Source organism: Mustela nigripes, chromosome 2 (genome assembly GCF_022355385.1).
Source record: "Mustela nigripes isolate SB6536 chromosome 2, MUSNIG.SB6536, whole genome shotgun sequence".
Taxonomy (NCBI): domain Eukaryota; kingdom Metazoa; phylum Chordata; class Mammalia; order Carnivora; family Mustelidae; genus Mustela; species Mustela nigripes.
Window position 1 is genome coordinate 23,674,415 of NC_081558.1, and position 19,759 is coordinate 23,694,173.

The 19,759-nt window shown below is 44.0% G+C and overlaps 1 protein-coding gene across 1 annotated transcript in view; it reads left to right on the forward strand.

The window, feature by feature from the left end:
• Positions 1-19,759, forward strand: part of CACNA2D3 (calcium voltage-gated channel auxiliary subunit alpha2delta 3) — an 858,873-nt gene that overhangs the window by 781,305 nt on the left and 57,809 nt on the right. The window contains exons 32-35 of the mRNA XM_059389977.1: positions 3,680-3,755; positions 6,473-6,525; positions 8,038-8,093; positions 16,827-16,938. Of these exons, the coding sequence (XP_059245960.1) occupies positions 3,680-3,755; positions 6,473-6,525; positions 8,038-8,093; positions 16,827-16,938 (297 nt within the window). The remainder of the gene's footprint in view (positions 1-3,679; positions 3,756-6,472; positions 6,526-8,037; positions 8,094-16,826; positions 16,939-19,759) is intronic.

The following is a 19,759-nucleotide window of genomic DNA, read 5'->3' on the forward strand; positions in this document are numbered from 1 at the left end:
GCGGCTGGAGTGGCCTGGTGGGGATGTCATGGGGATTAAGCCATGTTATCTGTAATAAGGATAAACTCCCACTGCTGAGGGCAGCCGTGCTGCACCAGTCTTGGGCCGGGCATGTGGCTCAGGGCTTATTTTAGAGCCGAATGAAAGCAGGCAATTATCATGTTCTTTAACTATAATCAGCCAAACAGGATACAGGTAGCCACAAAATGGAGTTATTTAAAACAGTAACAAAATCACTTCAAAAAGGGTAATAATCTGGAAGTCTCTCTTTCTGCAACATCTAGTTAAAGCTGTCTAAGCGTGGAGAAGACAGGGAAGGCTTGTTCTCTAACCTCCTCGATGGCAATGGGATAGGAAAGCTTCCTTGGGAAAGGAAAGGCGGGATCCCTGGCCCGGAGGCTGCCCCACAGCCCTTGAGTCTGGCCTCACTGTATAAACTCCAGCCTTTGAAGATGGTCCCAGGAGAACCCTGCGCTTTCCTGGGAGGGTAGCTGTTGAGGGGCTCTCGCTGGCCCAGCCAGCTGGTCCCTCCTGGCCCACTGACCACAGACTTAAAAGCTGATTCAGGACTTGGGCTATGAGACCTTATGTTAGGCAGCCTTTTCTGTGACATTCCAGTGAGACTGGCAGGGGGCACGGGGCGGGATTCTAAGCACGTCCCAGAATCTGTCAGAGCCGGCTTGTGGGCAGAAGGCAGAGTGAGGGGGATTCCTGGAATTCTGGCTCTGCCGTTGGTGAGGAGTGTGAACTCAGACGCACTGCTGCAGCTGGCTAAGACTCAGTTTAGCCCTCTGTGAAATGGGGATGATTAGAATTCTATCTTGTAGGGCTTGGCTTCCTGGAGTCCCTTGCTCATGGTTGCTAAAGAGCGCTCAGAAGACATGAGCCCTTGTTATCGCGGTCCTCAGCTCTGACACCCACGGATAGAAGTTCCCATGTCACGTCTCCGTAACCCCAGTGCGACTCCTGAAGGTGTCTTGTACCGCAGTAACAGACATGAATTTTACGCTGCATCCTTTGTGCCAATGAGCTAAGAAAATCAGGAGGCCTGTCCATCCTCCAGCCAGCTGGGGAAAGCTGAGTCAGTTCCATTGCATTAAACACGACCCCCATTAATTAATAATGACAATGAAAACCAGACTAATAAATTCTAACAGCCACGGCAGCCCTGCCTTCTGTTGAAAGCTTCCTCTGGACCAGATCCTGTGCTAAATGCGATACGTATGTAACCTCCGGTAATCCCACAACCAACCCATAACGTAGCCATTTTTCTCACCATATGACAGAGGAAATTGGGGTGTCCAAAGAGTAAAACAAAACAAACAAAACAACGGTAATAAGTGGACGGGTTAGGATGGAGCTTCTAACTGGCTTCTAACTGGCCTCGAAGCTGCTGCTGTCGAGGCCACAGGACCAGTCAGTTGAGGCCTTGGGAATGGGGTAGCTTGGAGATTCCAAACTCCAACAGGCTTTCTGTTATAAGAATCATATTTAGCCAGCATGCTAAGTAGTGTATTTCAGTGTATTTCCACATCTGATTATTTAAATCTTAGGACATCTTTGTGAGTCATTTTACAAGGGAGAAAATGAAATTTCAGAAGAGGGTTAGCATCTTGCTCAAGATTGTACCCTAGAGGGATGCCTGGGTGGTTCCGTCGGTTAAGCGTTCTATTTCATCTCAGGTCACGATCTCAGGGACCTGGGATCGATCCCGAGTCGGGCACCGGACTCCATCTTCCTCTGCTTCTGCCCTCCCCCTGCTTGTGCATGTTCTCTCTCCCAAATAAATAAATAAATAAATAAATAAAATCTTAAAAAAAAAATGCACCCTAGATAATAACCATTCAAACCAAGGCCATATCCACGTCTGCACGACTCTAAGCACAGGCACGTTCCACTCAGCCCATGCTGCCTCTCACCACGCTCTGGCCCACATTTCCACTGTGGAGACAGAGTTGAGCAGTATGAAAAGGACGGAGCCAATCACAATTCTTGTCAAGTCCTAGAAAGCCCTTCCAGGGGCACAAACAGATATCTCCTGGATGAGGTGGAGACTGGTGTGGTGGGGCAATCAAGGACCAAAGAGAGTTGTCCTGTGCGGTCTGCAGTTGGTTCCATGGCTGGGGTAGCAGCAGGGCTATGCCAGTGATGAGCATTTCAGTGGAAATTTGTTTGGGGACTTCCCTGAGCCAGATGCTTGGCTGGTTTATGGGCTACGTTTCTGTCTCAATAAACTCAGATTCTCCTGGCATCTGCCAGGAAGGAAAAAGCCAGAGGAGAGGGAATGAGACCAGAAGAAATGTTCTGATGAGGGAGAGGCTTTGGGGATTTGCTGGGAGATCGTGTGACCACTGGAGCCCTCCTGGGCTCTGCTGCCAAAGTCACCTATATGGTTCTGGTTAGGAGCTGGTTTCCATCTTGACCTGGTCAAGCATGGTTAGTTTTCTACTTGGTGCCTGTAGATGGTTCTTTGTTCAATCCATTTGTGTGATGCCTCTAGCTTATTGTCCAGAGGAGGTCTTCACCCCTTATTTGAATTTAACCTCTTCTGTCTAGTTGTGACATCTTCCTGTCAAGACTCAGGCAATCAGGCAATCATTCATGCTTTCAACTTTTGGCAGCCGAATGCTTTCTTCATGCTGGGTGTTGGGCTAATGCGCAGGGTCCAACACCAGTCCTGCTCCATTGAACTTTGCTAAGCACTGTATTATTCTAGAAAGGAACTCCTTCAGAGAGAATTCCTTGCAGTCATTTAGGAGTTCATGTATCTCAGTATTAACACGTCATCTGGTAGTTATGTAATTCAGACCAGACTTCAAGTGCCTCTTCTTTGGGGTACCAGAGTAATGGGAAGGGGAGCTGGTGGGAGGATGGAAGGCATGCTGCCTCTGGGATAAGGTGTTTGCTCCTTCTAGAACCTTCAACTGGCTACTATTCTCCATTCTCTGTAAAATTGGTGATGAGTATTAAAATATCTGCAACAATTATAAAGTGAAATGTCTTGGCCATTGAGTAAAGGTTGTAATTGGAAATGAGAGCTCTACTTTCATCCTTGGTGGAGAAAAAAAATATATCCATTTTCTTGTTTCATAAGTGGCACTTTTTTCAAAAGCAAAATATAGTCACCGTGATGGTGGTGGTAGCTGGGAGTGGGGATTACAACCGATAAGCCAACTGATTTCCAAAAAATTGTCAAAGCGCCGGGCTGATCTTGGTGTAGGATTGTTTCCTCGTGCTTGAGAGAGAGTGGATCCTGCCAATTCCAAACTCAAAATGGCCCTTCCCAGCTCTCCTCCATCCTGGAGACATGGCCCAAGCAAACTCCCTTCCAGGGCCCAGAATCCAGTTCAGAACAGCAACATCCCTCTGGAGTATACTCATCAATGCACATCAACCTTGTTTAAGCCAAAATGATTGTTTCATCAAGCTGGTGGGCTTCCATCCCTCTCTCCTTACCTAATCCCAGTACCTTTCCTCCCTTGGCTCTGCAGGTTCCAAGTGTGACATGGCCGTGTCTCCAGTCCTAGACTTTGCATGTTCCTCATTTGTCATCTTTGTTAGACCTGCGTTTGTTTGTGTTTGTCACTGCTGTACTTGGTGGTGGTGCGGTGACCGTTCACCATGCTGGTTCACCCGTAGCTTCCCATTGAGTGATCCTGCTTTCTATTCTTTCCTATAGAATTACCCTTTATGACTATCAAGCCATGTGCAAGGCCAACAAGGACAGCAGTGATGGCGCCAGCAGGCTACTGGATGTAAGTATGGCGCAGTCACCCAAAAAGACAGGGACACGTTTCTATCTGCCTCTCAGTGTGAGCATGTTTTTACCTTTGGAGTAATCAAGTGTATCTTTTTCAAAACCACGACTGTTTTAACCAATGTTTAACCCAATGTTTAAACCATTAATGTTTTAAAGTGCTCCCGATTTTACTGGTTAACAAAAACCACTTCCATTCAAACCCAAATCCACTGATTATATGAATGATAAGTGGGTCTTACTTACTTACTACAATTTGATGGACAGATGTGCCCCCTTCTGATGGACAGAAAAGGGGACACGTTTTGGCGATTCTCTGATTCTCATATAAAAGAGAATTTGGGTTGGCTCATCAGAAGTCTTCCCTTTGGTTTGTAAGAAACTGATTAATCTGAGAACAAATTCACATGTGGATCCTAGATTCTCTATCCTATTCAGGGTTCTGCTGAGCTTCGGTGGCTCATTTTCGCTGGAGCTGGTTCCATCAGTGATGTCACGATGATGTCATATCAACATAGATATCATATCATTAGAAACAGGCTTTCAGACTGCCGGAAATTAACTGTTATAATTTACTGCCAGTTAAAAAAATATAATTTACAATGTATAAGCAATGTAAGTGTGGCCATCCGTCACCTGAAAACCCAGGAAAAACAGTTACAGTATACTTCGACGTAACCCTGCATGTGTGTATAATAAATATAATCTTTGCGTGTTATCGTTTTGGAAATTCCAAAAGTTAACCTGAAATCTGGTTTGAAACACAAAATTTATGAGCTATTTTGGCTTTTAAAATATAAACACGCACCTTCTCATTTGCAGATGTAAGATCTTTAGGGGAGATTATTTAAAATCCAAATATTTAACGTGGTTCTCCTCCACTGAGGGGGCAAGAAATGATTTGGAGCTGGAAAATCTCTGAAAGGCAGCTAGGAAGTGAAAGTTGAATGTTTTTGAAAAATACCGCTTTTTAGTGAGAATCAACATGCCTTCCCAAATCCAACTTCCCTAGACTTAGCGTGAATATTTCTAGACTTAAAATGTTCCCAAGATATGTTTTCATCATCGGGCTTAAGAGCTCAATGGCTTTACTCTTCTGAATGATAATGTGCATTTAAATTTTTAATCCTGTATTTACATAATCCCTTTGTATACCCATACATTGAGTCAGTGTCTGGCACAGAATGCTTGAGTGCCCTTCCCTCCCACCCCCACCTACCCCCTTGGCCCCAAGGGAGCTGCCCGGGTGCCTGCCCCTCCCCACCTCCAGAGCTGCCCTAATCTCTCTATTCATTCCCTCCTCCCAGGGACCCACACTACCCAGGACTCCTGAAATGTCACTACACCCTTCCCGGCAGGTACAAAGGCACAGAACAGTCCCAGCGTCTGACCACCAGGGTCTTTTTGAAAGAAAGATAGTTCTTTTCCAAGCAATAAGAAATAGAATGGCAGAACCCCAGGATGGCGGGTCGCGTTGGGTTTTAGGAAATAGTTAATAATTCACATCCTTATCTGAATCTAATCCCGAGGGCTCTGTGATTCAGGCCATGACGTTGACACACTCAATTAAATCAGAGCCAGAGAACCAGTCTGAAATCTGTGTGGGCGGAGAATAACCCCAGTAGACTGTTATTACTGTTGTTTTGTTCATTGAGTTACTGACTTGAAAAGGGAAATGTCGAGAATGGTTAGAGGTATATAAATTAGTTTTTGTTTTATTTAAAACGGGATCATCCCCCCATTCCTGGTTCTCATCTTTATCATCAAAATGCTCAGAAGGCAGGATTAAATACCCATAACTTTGGAGACCAGGCTTTGGCATTTCAGTTCTCTGATAACCTAAAGGCAACCACAAGAGGTTCTGAGATTTTTCTGGACCTGCCATCTGGGGGAGGGCTTTGCCAAAGTCAGTGCCTCTCTCAAGTGCACCTTCTACTAGAGTATCTGGCATATGTAGATTCAAAGAACCAAAGGAGGGGGAGACCTGCTATTTTCCCAGAATTCAGGAAATTGAATTATCCACATAGAAAGGATCATAGAATAAACAATCCAGCTGCTTTTTTAAATTAAAATATTCTAAAATAAAGATTAGGCTGTCAATGCCTTCTTTTATAGAGTTGAAGGGGATTTTCTGCAAGGATAAAATCACATGTTTTTATGGTTGTCTTTCTTTCCCCAACCCATCCCCCCCAAACCTAAATATGTCTGCGGGAGAAAAGGCAGCTTAAATCCTACATAACTCATGGGCAACATTAAAATCAACTTGTGCAACTTGTGCTTATTTCAGTGAATGACATGCAGTGATGGAGAACAGGGAATCACCTTTCTGAGAGGCAGATCTGTGAATTACCATTTGAAATTAGTTATATGATTTTAGCCCCTCAGCATTAGGCTGCAAAATATTAGCCCCTGGAGGGTAAAGGTTTAAACATCGTTTGCTGAACTTCCTTTTTCCTCCCAGAGATAACCCCTGTATTAGATCATGTTTATTTTACTTGTAAATCACATCTCACTACAGGGGAGTTCAAAGTTTTAAAGTGTTAGTTTTAGGATACAGTATCCAACCATGTCTTCTTTTAGCTAGAGCTTCAATGTTTTTTAACGTGATATCAATCTCTCTTGAAGAATAACATTGTCTTTATGTAAAGCCTTAAGTTAAACTACAAATTTCATGTGTGATGCATTGTTTTCAATGAACTGAATTCTTCTCTTCAGCCTTATAATGCCTTCCTCGCTGCAGTAAAATGGATAATGACAGAACTTGTCTTGTAAGTACAATTGGCCACATTTTTAAATAGTATTGCTTTTCTTTTGTATTATACAGTGAATCGGAAGACTGTGTTTCATGTTTTGAACAACCATTAGATTCAGACTGCTCTGAGATAACCTCACTGAACATCTCAAAATATTGAAAGCTGAGACCAGAAAATTATCTTTCAGTTATTCATGGTCACTGCGTATGCCCTTATGTCATTGCTTAGCAGAATAAGAGCATGCAATATACAAACCAAATTTATTTATTGTGGTTAGTGTTAAATTTAACATAGATGTCTGGCTGTTTTTAATGCAGCCTGGGTGGGCTGTGGTCAGAAGAACAAATTGCCAGTGCTGCCCAGTGTGTTCCTTCGGATGTGTTGGCATGTGCAAGGGGTGGGGGGAGGGGAGGCCTTGTGCAGGAGACGGGAGCTTGTGTATTTCATGGGTCAGGGACTGGGGACTTTTCTCAGGTGTGAATTAACTGTTTACCTTGTCAAGCTATGGTCCTATTTGAAGGGTGCTGGATGCATGTGTGTGACTTAGGTCAGATTGAAATGGGACAAAGATAAAAGGCTTGACTCCCAGAAAAGATACTGGACACACGACAGAAACACTGTATTCTGTGAAAGAGAGGAATTCCATAGATGAGCATGAAAACCAAATTGTTTAACCTACGCCAAATTCTCAGGTTCTGATTTTGCCCACTGCGGCTCCAATTCTGAGGGCTGGAGGCAGATCTCTTCCCATTTGATGAAGAGCCATTGTCTTCTTTATTGCTTTCATGTAATCTATATTAATTTCACAACATTATAAATTGAAATTCATTTCTCTTATATACATAAGAGGCAGAAAATACAGTAACAGACAATGGTGAGATTTTGATTGACAGTGAGCTGCTTGAGGTAGTAGCCTAAAAGAGAAATGATGGGATTTTGATCTATCACTATTCATTTGGAGGATGATTTATATTACTTTTGCATTTTTTACCAGCAATGGAGAAATCCTGATTTTTTTTTTTTTGAAATTGCATTGTGGCAAAAGTTCATCAAGAGAAATTTGTTCCACCACCCCCCCCCCACCCGCCACAGGGCTGTTGCATTGCAGTATAAATCTGGGAAGCATCCTTTATTACTGCAGATCATAGTCCAGGTAAAGAATATGCTATTTGTATCTTAGCATACAGGCAGAAGAAACACTTTGGAAATTGACTTTGGAAATAGACTCAGACTATAGCTGGAAAACCATTTCTGCTGACAAACAGGGTATTTCTCAACAGAGTCCTTGAGTCTAGAAGAAACCTAGTTTCAGGGTTTGGCTGGCATTGATGATCAAATAACCTTTCACAAATAAGATAAAGCCCAGCGAAAATTCAGTGGTCCCAGAACCAACCCTACTGGGTACCTTCTGATCAGGGTGTTATTGTTCCAAAAGCAGTGAGCAATGCTGAGAAGAACAGAATGTCGCTGTTCCGTACAGGAGGGCAGATGACCAAATAACCCTGGGCTTTTTCATCCCCTGTTTAGGTTCCTGGTGGAATTTAACCTCTGTAGTTGGTGGCACTCAGATATGACGGCCAAAGGTAAGCAGCCACCAATTCCTCTTTCTCAGCTCAGAGTGATAAAGCTCGAGTTCCCTGGCTCCTGTTCATCCAGGCTGAGCTCACATAAAACTACGCAGGACAAAGTGATGATTTTTCTGCTCTGTCAGTGAAAGGCATCCTCTGCGCCAATTCGGCAGCACCGTCCAGTCTCACAAAAATTCCAACTTTCATTCTGCCCGCGTGGAACGTACGCTTTGACCTGTTTCCTTAACTAAGACTTTGAGGTCATGACATTGCACAGGTGAATTCTTCAAAAAGCTCTTGGGCAGTGCTTAAAATAGAAGGGAGATACGTCGCCTCTTTCAGGAGGAGTGAATGGATAACCACTCTGATTTTTTGTTTGTTTGATCATTTTGCATGATTATCCTCGTAAAATAGAAATCCAATCCTATTACTCTCCCTGCTCAAAAGCCTTCAGTGATTTGAGCAGTAATTAGTAGAAACTCTTAGAGGTATGAGTTGCAGAGGTGGATCAGTGCTGGTTCCCAGGTTTGCCTTTGGCAAGTTAGCTTATCTCTTCAAGACTCAGTTTCCCCATAGTAAGCAAAATGGGAGGCACAGCACATAATATTTACCTCCTGTCATGTGTGTGTTTAACGATAAATCATACTCTATGCTGAGCATGGTGACTGGAACATAATTAGCCCTCAACAAATGACAGCTGTAATTAACTTAGGACACCAGCACTGACAGCGTTGACCGACGAGTCAAGTCCCCATGCCCTACAAAACCGGGGCTCTTTAATGAGGGCCGTCTCACGGCCGTCTGCCCCACCTGCTCCGTCCCACGCTGTTTCTCAGAGAACGCTCTGCTCTTTCTTTTCTGCGTGTGTGCATGCATGTTCATTTGCGTACCTGGGATGACGGGAACCGGCAGTAGACCACACGGCTTACGATTATTTTTAAATTATCTTTTTCAAAGAGGTAGATGAAAATTGCCTCAGCCTTCCCCAGGTGCTGGATATATTTCAATCTGACATTTCCTCTCCCATCCCTTAAGATCCTGGTCCGGGAGGATTCCCTCGATTCTCCCAGGAAGAGTTAGCAAGCATGTCCTTCTTACTCCTATTCCAATCAGCTCACCTATTTATGTCTCTAGCTCTTCTGCGCCACTATTGTCTCACTTTGTTGGCTTCACACGAGAGTTTCTTGATGGCCGGAGCTATGCTTTATAGCCACTGTTATCCTTTAGTACCTAATGTTGCTCAGCACATAGCAGGTGCACAGTGTTTGCTTACTGAATACCCTAACTGTTCTTACGTCGGGTATGACCAGTATTGCCACTGTCATCAAGGCTTTATAACTTACAAATAGGCCTCTGTTGCCTAAATTCAGGAACTCCCTCATTTCTTGTTAGAGGATGACACGGAGGGACACCTACAGAGAGGTGTTCCCAGGCACACAGCTGCACCGGATGGACTCTGATTACAGTGAACCGAATCCAAGAGTGTTTGGGGTTGGCCCAACCCTGAAAAGCTGAGAACCCAGCAGAACAGCATCTCTGTGTCCTGTTCTCTCTCATTCACACACACACACACACACACACACACACACACACACACAGTCCTGGTGACCCTCAGTGTGTGAGCTCCATGCTTGCCCCTTCCTGTTGGTTTAGGACCTGCTTTGAAGGTCCACAACCCCACTTCGAGAAAATCTAGCCTAGGGAAATAAACTGGGGTCAGAGCCAAGGGGTCTAGGACAGGATGATTGTCACTAAGGAACAGATGACTGCAAATACTGGTAACTCTTTAAATGCTGAATAATAGAGACAATTCAAAATAAATGACAACCAATCCACAGAGAGGCAGAGAAAACCTTTTAACAAGATTCTGTTTCTGAAAATAGATCTTTTCAACGGGATCAAAAATGTTCATGAAATTAAGTAATAGAGCAAGATAAACAATATACAGAACTGTATATACCCCCAGAAAAGCATCCAGTGATGGGGGAGTAGGGGTTATGGATTTAATTAGGGTCAGCAATCGGTATGGCCAGCGGGGAGTCAATAAGCAGAGAACAAAGTATGAATTAGGAAGGGAAGACTATTATGTCCCCCAAGAAAATTCTACCTATAACACAAACCTACTTTGTTTGAAAACTGCACATGATTTGAAAGTGAGAGCTGAGAAGGGTTCTACCAAATGAGTGCTTGCTTCCTTCTTCTGTTTGCTTTTCTTATTCCACAGGCTTCTGCACAGTTTTACTATTAGGGATGAAAATGTTTAGATGAGATGAAAAGGGAGGGACGGAAGAAGGAAGATCAATAGAGGACAAGAGAATGGACTACAAGCTGGCCATAGGGCTGCTCTCACCGCAGCCCGAAGTGTCTGGGGACAAGTCCCCTCACTTCCAAACTAGCTTTGCGCTCTCCAGGCAGCCTTCTTCTGCTGCTTGCTAGCTGCGCCCTCCTGGGCAAGTCTCTTGATCTCCCTGGGCTCTGGTTTCCCAGTTAGTCCACAGAAGTTACCACGAACCCAACCTGTGTGAGAGATGGGTTAGGCGGTGCACACACAGCACATGCGCAGACGAGGCCCGGAGGCAGCGCACCCCACGCGGTGGGCGGTGCTTACCTTTGGGCCTCGGTGGCTTTTGTGGCTGAGATCCTGGCTCTGTGGAAGGAGTGTATTCAGTGCGGAGGGCAGCAGGCTGATCATTTTGGCATTCCTCTTCCCAACCGAATGCCTGCCCTCCTTTGGCTGTGGAGCTTCTGTGGTAAGCGTGAGGATGGCCCATCTTCTCATGCCAGCCCGCATCTCCATTCCCCCCCAATCTCCCCCAGCCCTGCTTCCCTTCCCCATAACCTGTTGCCGCAGGCATCTGCCCATGACAGTCAGTTTAAAAGTTTTTGTTGATGTGACTTTGCAGTCCCTGTGATCTTTGCTCAGATCCGTGGTTTTCAACAGGGGGATTGGAGGAGGCGGGGCGGATTTTTTTTCTCCCAGGAGTCATTGCCATGTTTGGAGACATTTTTGGTCGTCACAACTTGGGGGGGGGGGGGCGGGGGGGGGGGTGGTGCTACTGACAACCAGTGGGTGGAAGCCAGGGGTGCAGCTCAACATCCTAGGACACAGAGCCCCACATCACAAAGAATGATCCTACTCAAAATGTCAGTAGTGCCACTCTTGGGAAACCCTGGTATAAGACCAAAGAGGATGGGGTAGGGGATGCAGAATAAAGAAGAAGGATATGGGGGCACCTGGGTGGCTCAGTCTGTTAAGTGTGTGCTTTCAGCTCAGGTCATGACCCCGGAGTCCCGGGATTGAGTCCCACAGGGCACTTCCTGCTCTATGGGGAGCCTGCTTCTCCCTCTGACCCTCCCCCACTTCTTGTGCTTTTCCTCTCACTCTGAAACAAATAAATAACCTTAAAGAAGAAGAAGAAGAAGAAGAAGAAGAAGAAGGATATGGTCTTTGTATTCATGATGCTTACAGAAATGTATGAAGGTCCCTATTCTGAAGTTTCACATCCCAACCCCCCAACCCCCCTGTACCAGGACCAACAGCAGGCAGAGTTTCAGCTAAGAGCAATCGTGTAATCCTTAAGCTCTCTGTGTTATGTTTTAGAAGCTTTTTTAAAAGTTCCTTAATAGATAATTGCAAGTCGTGTTGCCCTTTTGCCACAATGTGAGACCTGCTCCCAGACTGGAGACAGACCTTGTCAGACGATTGTGTCGTCACCACACCATGTGCTAACATACAGTGAGTGCTTTCCCATTTCCGGAGTGCGGGCCCTTGACCATCTTCAGATCCCTTCATCATCCCTGAGAGGTAGGGACTGCTGGAATTTGTCACTAACCCTTTCTGAGCTGCATGAGTCAGACAGCTACTAGATGAGGGGCTCAGATGTGAGCCAAGAGTTCAGCTAGATGGCAATGAGCAAGACAGCCTGCCTTCTTGGACCCTGTGTGGTTCTGGCTGCTGTATGCGGATTGTTTCATTCCGCCCTGTAGGCCTCTGCTGGCCAGAGCTGCCTTTTTCCATTTCACAGATGGAGAAAAGAATGGAATGGGGGAGCTGTCCTTGGGGGAGCTGTCCTTGGGCTGGCGGGGCTGGGGCTGCTATCAGCTGGGGATCTTTGTTAAAGAAAAATGTAAATTCTCAGACCCAGAGCATAAGGAGAGAAAAGTTTCACAGCGCTATTGACTTGCAAGGTTTCTTCATTCTAATTTTACCATTCCCTCGCTAGATAAAGACCCTGGGCTGAGACATACATCTTTGTTTAGCTAAAAATGGAATCCATAATTACACTGTTTATCTGCTTCATTTCCTTAATGAAGGGGACTGTGGAAGCCCATTTCTGCTTGATTATCACAAAGGTATCATTTTGGCAAAGTTGCACAAAGAACGGAGCTTGCTGGCACGGAGTATGAATGGGGGTGCGTTCACAGAGACAAAAGAAGAGGAAAGCTTTTCAAACGGCAACTCTATTCATTCCCGGTTGTCTGCCCATAATTACTGTGAACCCCAGTCAGTTATTCTCATCAGGGACATTTGTTGCTAAGGGAAAATTAAAGAAATTCAATTGTGTGGCTGCTCCATTGGGTGCTTCATTGTGAGTGAGTGGTAGGTCACGGCTTCGGCCTGGGGCCGCCGGCCTCATGGGGATGGGAGGTACAGCGGTGGAACGGTGCAGAACAGCGGCCCCACGATGTGACCGTGCACAAGCGGGTCTGGGCTCCCGAGCTCACGGCAATGTGACTTGGGGCGGGCAGTGTCACTTAATTTCTCTGGGCTGTAGTTTGTCCATCTGTGAAGACAGGAGAGCGGCCGGCCTTCCTCACTGCCTGGCGGTGAGGACTGGGAGGACTCCTTCCAGGCAAAGGGCCTAGCGGTGTGTTTGGCGTGGGGTGAGGGCTTCGCGGGTACGGGCTGGGAAGGTGGTTTTGGTGTTTAAGTAGATGATGGTCATGGTGAGTCTCTCTCTGGGGGACTTCTGGCAGGCCATGTCTGCTTTCTGAACCCCATTTTCCCTACAACAAGGAATCAGCCCAGCTGAACTTCATGACCTTTGTAAGATAATGTGATGTAAATGCCCAGTGGCTAAAACAGCACTCAGGAGATCCCTGGCAGCCAGAGCAGTTCAGAATGGCAGAGATGAGCAGTAACGACCAACCCGCAAATATATGCGGTGTCCATAGCGCTCCAGACAAAGAAAGGTCTTCATCGTAAACCATGTTATTTCGATTAACTGTGACCATGGTTTTATACGATAATTCGCATGTGGCCCAAAAGCCCAGCAGACGACTGGCAGCCAGTCTATCGTCGTGTTGCGGACAGAGTCGACGAGGGTTTATCGCCCCATCAGTATGGGTACCTTGCGAAGGGAACACAAATTTCATCTCCAGGAAGGATCCGAGCCAAATGAGCCTCACCATTGAGAGCGCTGGACTCGTTCCATAGTAACTGGGCCCAGACAATTACAATGAGAGATGGTGCAATTATCGGGCCCGTTTAAATCGTGCACACTGCCTATCTCAGCCCGGCCCAAAGACCTTCCTTCCTTCCTTTCATTGGCCGAACTTCACAGAGCAGTTAAATATATGTGTGCTGGAGCCAGAAGGCCCAAGTTCAAATTTTGGCTCTGCCACATACTCACTGGATGAATTTGGGCAATTCATTCAGTTGTCTCCTCCATTCACTAACCTGCAAAAAAAAAAAAAAAAAGATTCCCACCTTATAGTTTATTCTTCTTTTTCATTTTGTCATGTTTTACTGTTAAATAAATTAATACATGTAAAGCAGAACAGCATCTGGCACGTAGCGATTTCTTAATAAACGAGGCCGTTACCAACATGAGCTTATATGTGCCATCTGCATACGAGAGCCGTATCCACTTATAATCCGCATTGTTTGGGTTTGGTTTTGTTTTTTCACTTGATCTTTATTTCATTTTAAGGGACTCACTTTTTTTGAAATTCAAATAATTTAAATATTAAAAGGAAGTTTCCCCAGTGGAAAGTCGCTCTCACTTGCTACTCAAAGGAGTCAATTGCGAACACAAGAGCCTTGAAAATAAAAAGTGTGACCAAATTGTAGCCAGATGCTCTGAGCTTTATGGGTGGCCTCCCCAAATAAAAAAAAAAAAAAAAAAGGCGGGGGGGGGGTGGGGGAGAGCCAAGGAAAGAATAATGAAAAAGAAAGAAAGGTGAGAAAAACTCCCTAGCATCCGACAAAGCTGTCCTCCTGACAAAATCAGAGGCAGTGGAGAAGAAAGTGGAAGGGAACCATGTTTCCACCAGGTGCCCCCGCTCTGTGCTGGGGCTGTTTAGCCCTGGGCTTCCTAAAACCAGCACCTCAGGGCATGGGGGAGGCGGGGGGCGGGCAGGCAGGTTGGGGGACCCCGGCTGTTGGGAGCATGACGCTCGCCCATGCTGTTCCTGCAGTGAAGCCAGGACTCTGAGGACTCTGGGAGGTAGTCACTGGTCTTTTCTAACCATAAAGTGATGCTTCAGAAAGGCCCGCCGTTTCTGACGATTCGGCGTAATAACACGCAGTCATGTGGCAGGAAGCGTGTTGGGTGAAAGAGCCCCTCACAGCGCACCCGCCTCTTGCCAGGCATGAATTCGTCTGATTCTCACACAACCACGTGAGGTTATTCCGTCTTATTCCCATTTTACCGAGGAAAACACGGAGGCGTCACGAGATTGAACTCACCGGCTGTCCCACAGCGGTGCCAAGATTCATGCCCCTTAGTTTGTGCCCTTCGCTGCTAAGTGATTAGTCCAGCTCCTGGCACATGGGTGGTGACATGCTCCAGACCTAGCGTCTGGTGAAGGCTGTTTTGCATGTCTGCACCTGCATGTATGTGGAAGTGAGCACATGCGGCCCTTGGTGAAGAGCTGTGCCTGCCTTGGTCGGTTCATTACTCAGAACAACTCCGTGCCTTGGTGTGGGCATCGTGCCTTTCGTATCAGTGACCAGTTTCTGAAAAAGCACAGGTCATACATTTAAAAAAAAAAAGCTGATTGAATCCACTTCCTTCTTCTCCTTTGAGAGGAGAAAAATGACAATGCATTATGCTTTAACCCCAAACCCCCAATCAATTTCCTCAAAATAATTAACGCTTAGGGAAAATTCTATTTAAAAAAAAAAGTCATGTTAGAATATACATGCTTGGAACATGGCTTCTAATCAGCCAACAAATATCTGGTGGTTGCCAGGGGATCCTTTTGCACTTAGCAATCCTGTGCTGGCCCACTTAGTGCCGGCAGCCTCCCCATGGCCATTTCACAAAACGTGACATGTTTTGTCGGGCTTCTGATGAATGAATGAAATGAAATGTCGCTGAGCTTCTGACATCCAACCAACTGCATTGGGAATAGAACTTGAGATTTTGTCAAAACAGTATTTTGTTAAAATCCTACCAAGTTTTGGAGTTGAAAATGTAAATTATATATTCTATATTTATAAATAGGTGTTTATATTTCCATATAAAATATCAGCCAAAAACTTTGTACAAAGTTTGGGTGTTGGAAACCTATGAACATTCTACTGGTAAGGTCTCTTTTTTTTTAGAGGAGTGGGAGGGGCAGAAGGGGAGGGTGAGAGAGAATGGTGAACGGGCTCCCATCCAGTGTGGAACCCAACGCAGGGCTCCGTCTCAGAACACTGAACTGAGTTCATGACCTGAGCGGAAATGAAGAGTCGGATTCTTAACCGACTAAGCCACCCAGGCGCCCCCTACTGGTAAGATATTAATGAGTGACCAGTCCTGTGACAAGGACCCATACTCTTGCCATTTCCATTTTGCGGATAAGAATACTGAGGATTAGCCAGAAGCAATGGAGCAGGGGATTTATACTCCAAACTTCTCTTTTAGTCTTCACCCTTAACCACTATGTTACAGTATCTACCATCATCATCATTTCAGTATTACAATGGCATCATTAGAATGCTAATGTTCTTATTGTTATTGGTTACTGTCGTTACCATTTATTATTATTATAAACTGACATTCACGCAGCACTCATTATGGTCCAAGTACTCTACTAAGTACTCCACATATAATGTTTCATTTACTTCTCAAATCACCCTCTGTTAGAGGGACTGGATTAGCCCCAATTTAGACATTGAAAAAAATGGAAACTTAAAGAGTTTCTGGAACTTGCCCACTGGACATAACTCGTTTACATTATTTTATCAACCGCCGAAACATTACCAAGTGCCTACTAGGTACCCAACCATGTACCGGGGTTATCTAGCTGCATTCGTGGACAAGGAACTTCATAAGAGTAAGATCAGTTATATGGCTGTGGTTCAAAGACATTACGTATTTTACTATTCCGTACTTCAATTTTGTTTCTGTCATAAAACCATGCAATTGTATCATGACCTTTGTCTCACCCTAAATAATATGGTGTAACTTCTATTTTATACATTTATTCCAATACACATATGTGTTATTGCTGAATTCAAGTAAGTCTGAAGTCGGAGACCCGTTGACTGATGTTGTCCCAGAAAGTATTCTTGTGATGCATAAATGATAGTGGATGAAGCCAACACAACGGCTTGAGGAATTATAGCTTATAGAGTTGCTTGGCAGATGAAATCACTTGACTAATTAGAAAATAATGCATTATGCTATGCCTAGAAAAATCAGAGCACGGCGGGAGGAGAACTGTGTTCTGAGTTTCTGTGGGCTGCCAGTCACAAGAAAGCCTGTGCCTTTGTTCTTTATCTTTTTTACTTTTTTTTTTTTTCTATCCCTACAGCGCAGAAATTGAAACAGACCCTGGAGCCTTGTGATACTGAATATCCAGCATTTGTCTCTGAACGCACCATCAAGGAGACTTCAGGGAACATTGCTTGTGAAGACTGCTCCAAGTAAGCCTCCCGCCTCCTTTCTGCTCAGTGTAGAACTCCCAATGTGTCCGCGTGCTCACTATCACAGTGAGAGATGGAAACATGGTGGCCCTCTTGTGTGAGGAGGTGTTTCTACTGGCTTGGAAGAAACATCACTTGGATTTGTTAGATCATTTAGAACTTGGGAAAGGTTCAAAATGCTTGAGAATGCATCCTAGAATAGACAAGGTTTTTAGCTGAGTTTATTGCTGGTTGGAAAAAGTCCTAATTCGTGCTTTCCCAGTTGGTGGTTGGCCATTTCAACCATCTGTTGGGAAAAATTCTTCTGTATCTTTCTTGGAGGCATCAAATCTTTAGGAGTCACTGGAGTCTGACATCTGGGGAATGAGTCTTGGTCGCTTACTAGGCATTTCCCTGATTCCTAATGACATTGGGCTTTTTTAAAAAATGGTTTTATTGATCATTTGGGTTTCTTTACCCTTCATTTCTGTTGGAAGTTGCCTGTTGGGTGATGAATCCACTCCTACTGGTTTGGTGTTCTAGTTTTGGGGTGCAATTTCTTTCCAGTTGTATGCTTTACATATATGTCTTCCTAGTCCTTCGTCTGACTCCTCATCTTCTGTAATGTCTTTAGATGCATAAATTTTCCTTTGCCTTTATTTTAATGTAGTCTAATTTTTTCTTCTGTTCTATGATTTGTGCATTTGTGCTTTAAGAAATTAGTTTGTGCCCTCTTGTCGTAGTAGTATTCTCAAATCGTTTTATTCCAAATACTTCCAGTGTTGACTTTCACCTTCAGGACTTGAATCTCCCTTGAATTTATTTGTGTGTGCCATAAGGTAGCATCTAATTTCATCTTTTTCAATAGTTCCCTGTCAACCAGCACTGCCTATTCAATGATCTTTTTTTTGTTGTTCCAGTTGATTTATTGTGGCACCTGTGTCATATAGGGTGAGTTCCCATCTGTATGCAGGTCTGTTTCCAGGTTTTATGGTTTGTCAGTACTGATGTCAATACCATAGCTCTTTAATTATTAGAGCTTTATAATGTGATTTTATATTTAGGAGAACAAATATCTTTTCCATATTCTTCTAAGTTGTCATGGCTATTTTTTTTCTCTCCTCTTTGATATTAATTCTATAATCAGCTTGTTAATTTCCAAGAATTATGGCACAGTTTTGATTAAAATTGCTGTAAGTTATAGATTAATTTGAAGATAATTGCTATCTTGTATAATACTGGAACTTTACATTTATAAACTTAGTATGTCTCTTTATTTACATGTCTTTTCATAGAATTTTATAATTTTATGTTAGATTTATACCTTGAAAACATATAGTTTTTCCTGCTATCAGAAATGGCATACATTTAAAACTGCATTTTCTAATTGATAATTGTTAGAATATGAGAACAACTCTGTATATTGAATATCTTATATCCAGTTGCTAAATACTCTTTTAGATTTAATAGTTTGTGTATCACTTCTCTCGAATTTTTTTAAATTAATATATAATGTATTATTTGCCCCAGGGGTACAGGTCTGTGAATTGTCAGTCTTACACAGTTCACAGCACTCACCATATCACATATTCTCCCCAATATCCATAACCCAGCCACCCTCTCCATATCCTCCTCCCCCTGGCAACCCTCACTTTGTTTTGTGAGATTAAGAGTCTCTTATGGTTTGTCTCCCTCCCAATCCCATCTTGTTTCATTTTTTCCTTCCCTACCCCCCAAACCTTCTACCCTGCCTCTCAGATTCCTCATATCAGGGAGATCATATGATAATTATCTTTCTGGTTCACTTACTTCACTCAGCATAATACCCTCTAGTTCCATCCACATCATTGCAAATAGCAAGATTTCATTTCTTTTGATGGCTGCATAGTATTCCATTGTATGTATATACCACATCTTCTTTGGCCATTCATCGGTTGATGGACATCTAGGTTCTTTCCATAGTTTGGCTGTTGTGGACATTGCTGCTATAGACATTGGTGCATGTGCCTCTTCAGATCACTACATTTGTATCTTTAAGGTAAATACTCAGTAGTGTGCTTGTTAGGTCATAAGGTAGCTCTATTTTCAACTTTCTGAGGAACCTCCATGCTCTTTTCCAGAGTGGCTACACCAACCTGCATTCCCACCAACAGTGTAGGAGGGTTTGCCTTTCTCCACATCCTTGTCAGCATCTGTTGTTTCCTGACTTGTTAATTTGAGCCATTCTGACTGGTGTGAGGTGGTATCTCATTGTAGTTTTGATTTATATTTCCCTGATCCCGAGTGATGTGGAACACTTTTTTATGTGTCTGTTGGCCATCTGGATGTCTTCTTTGCAGAAATGTCTATTCATGTCCTCTGCCTATTCCTTGATTGGATTATTTGTTCTTTGGGTGTTGAGTTTGTTAAGTTCCTTAGATACTAGCCCTTTATCTGATATGTCATTTGCAAATATCCTCTCCCATTTTGTTAGTTGTCTTTTGGTTTTGCTGACTCATTCCTCTGCTGTGCAAAAACTTTTGATCTTGATGAAGTCCCAATAGTTCATTTTTGCCCTTGTTTCCCTTGCTTTTGATGATGTTTTAGGAAGAAATTGCTGCGGCTGAGGTCGAAGAGGTCGTTGTCTGTGTTCTCCTCAAGGATTTTGATGGATTCCTTTCTCACATTGCAGTCTTTCATTCATTTTGAGTCTATTTTCGTGTGTGGTATAAGGAAATGGTCCAGTTTCATTCTTCTGCATGTGGCTGTCCAATTTTCCCAACACTGTTTGTTGAAGAGACTGTCTTTTTTTCCATTGGACATTCCTTCCTGCTTTGTCAAAGATTAGTTGACCATAGAGTTG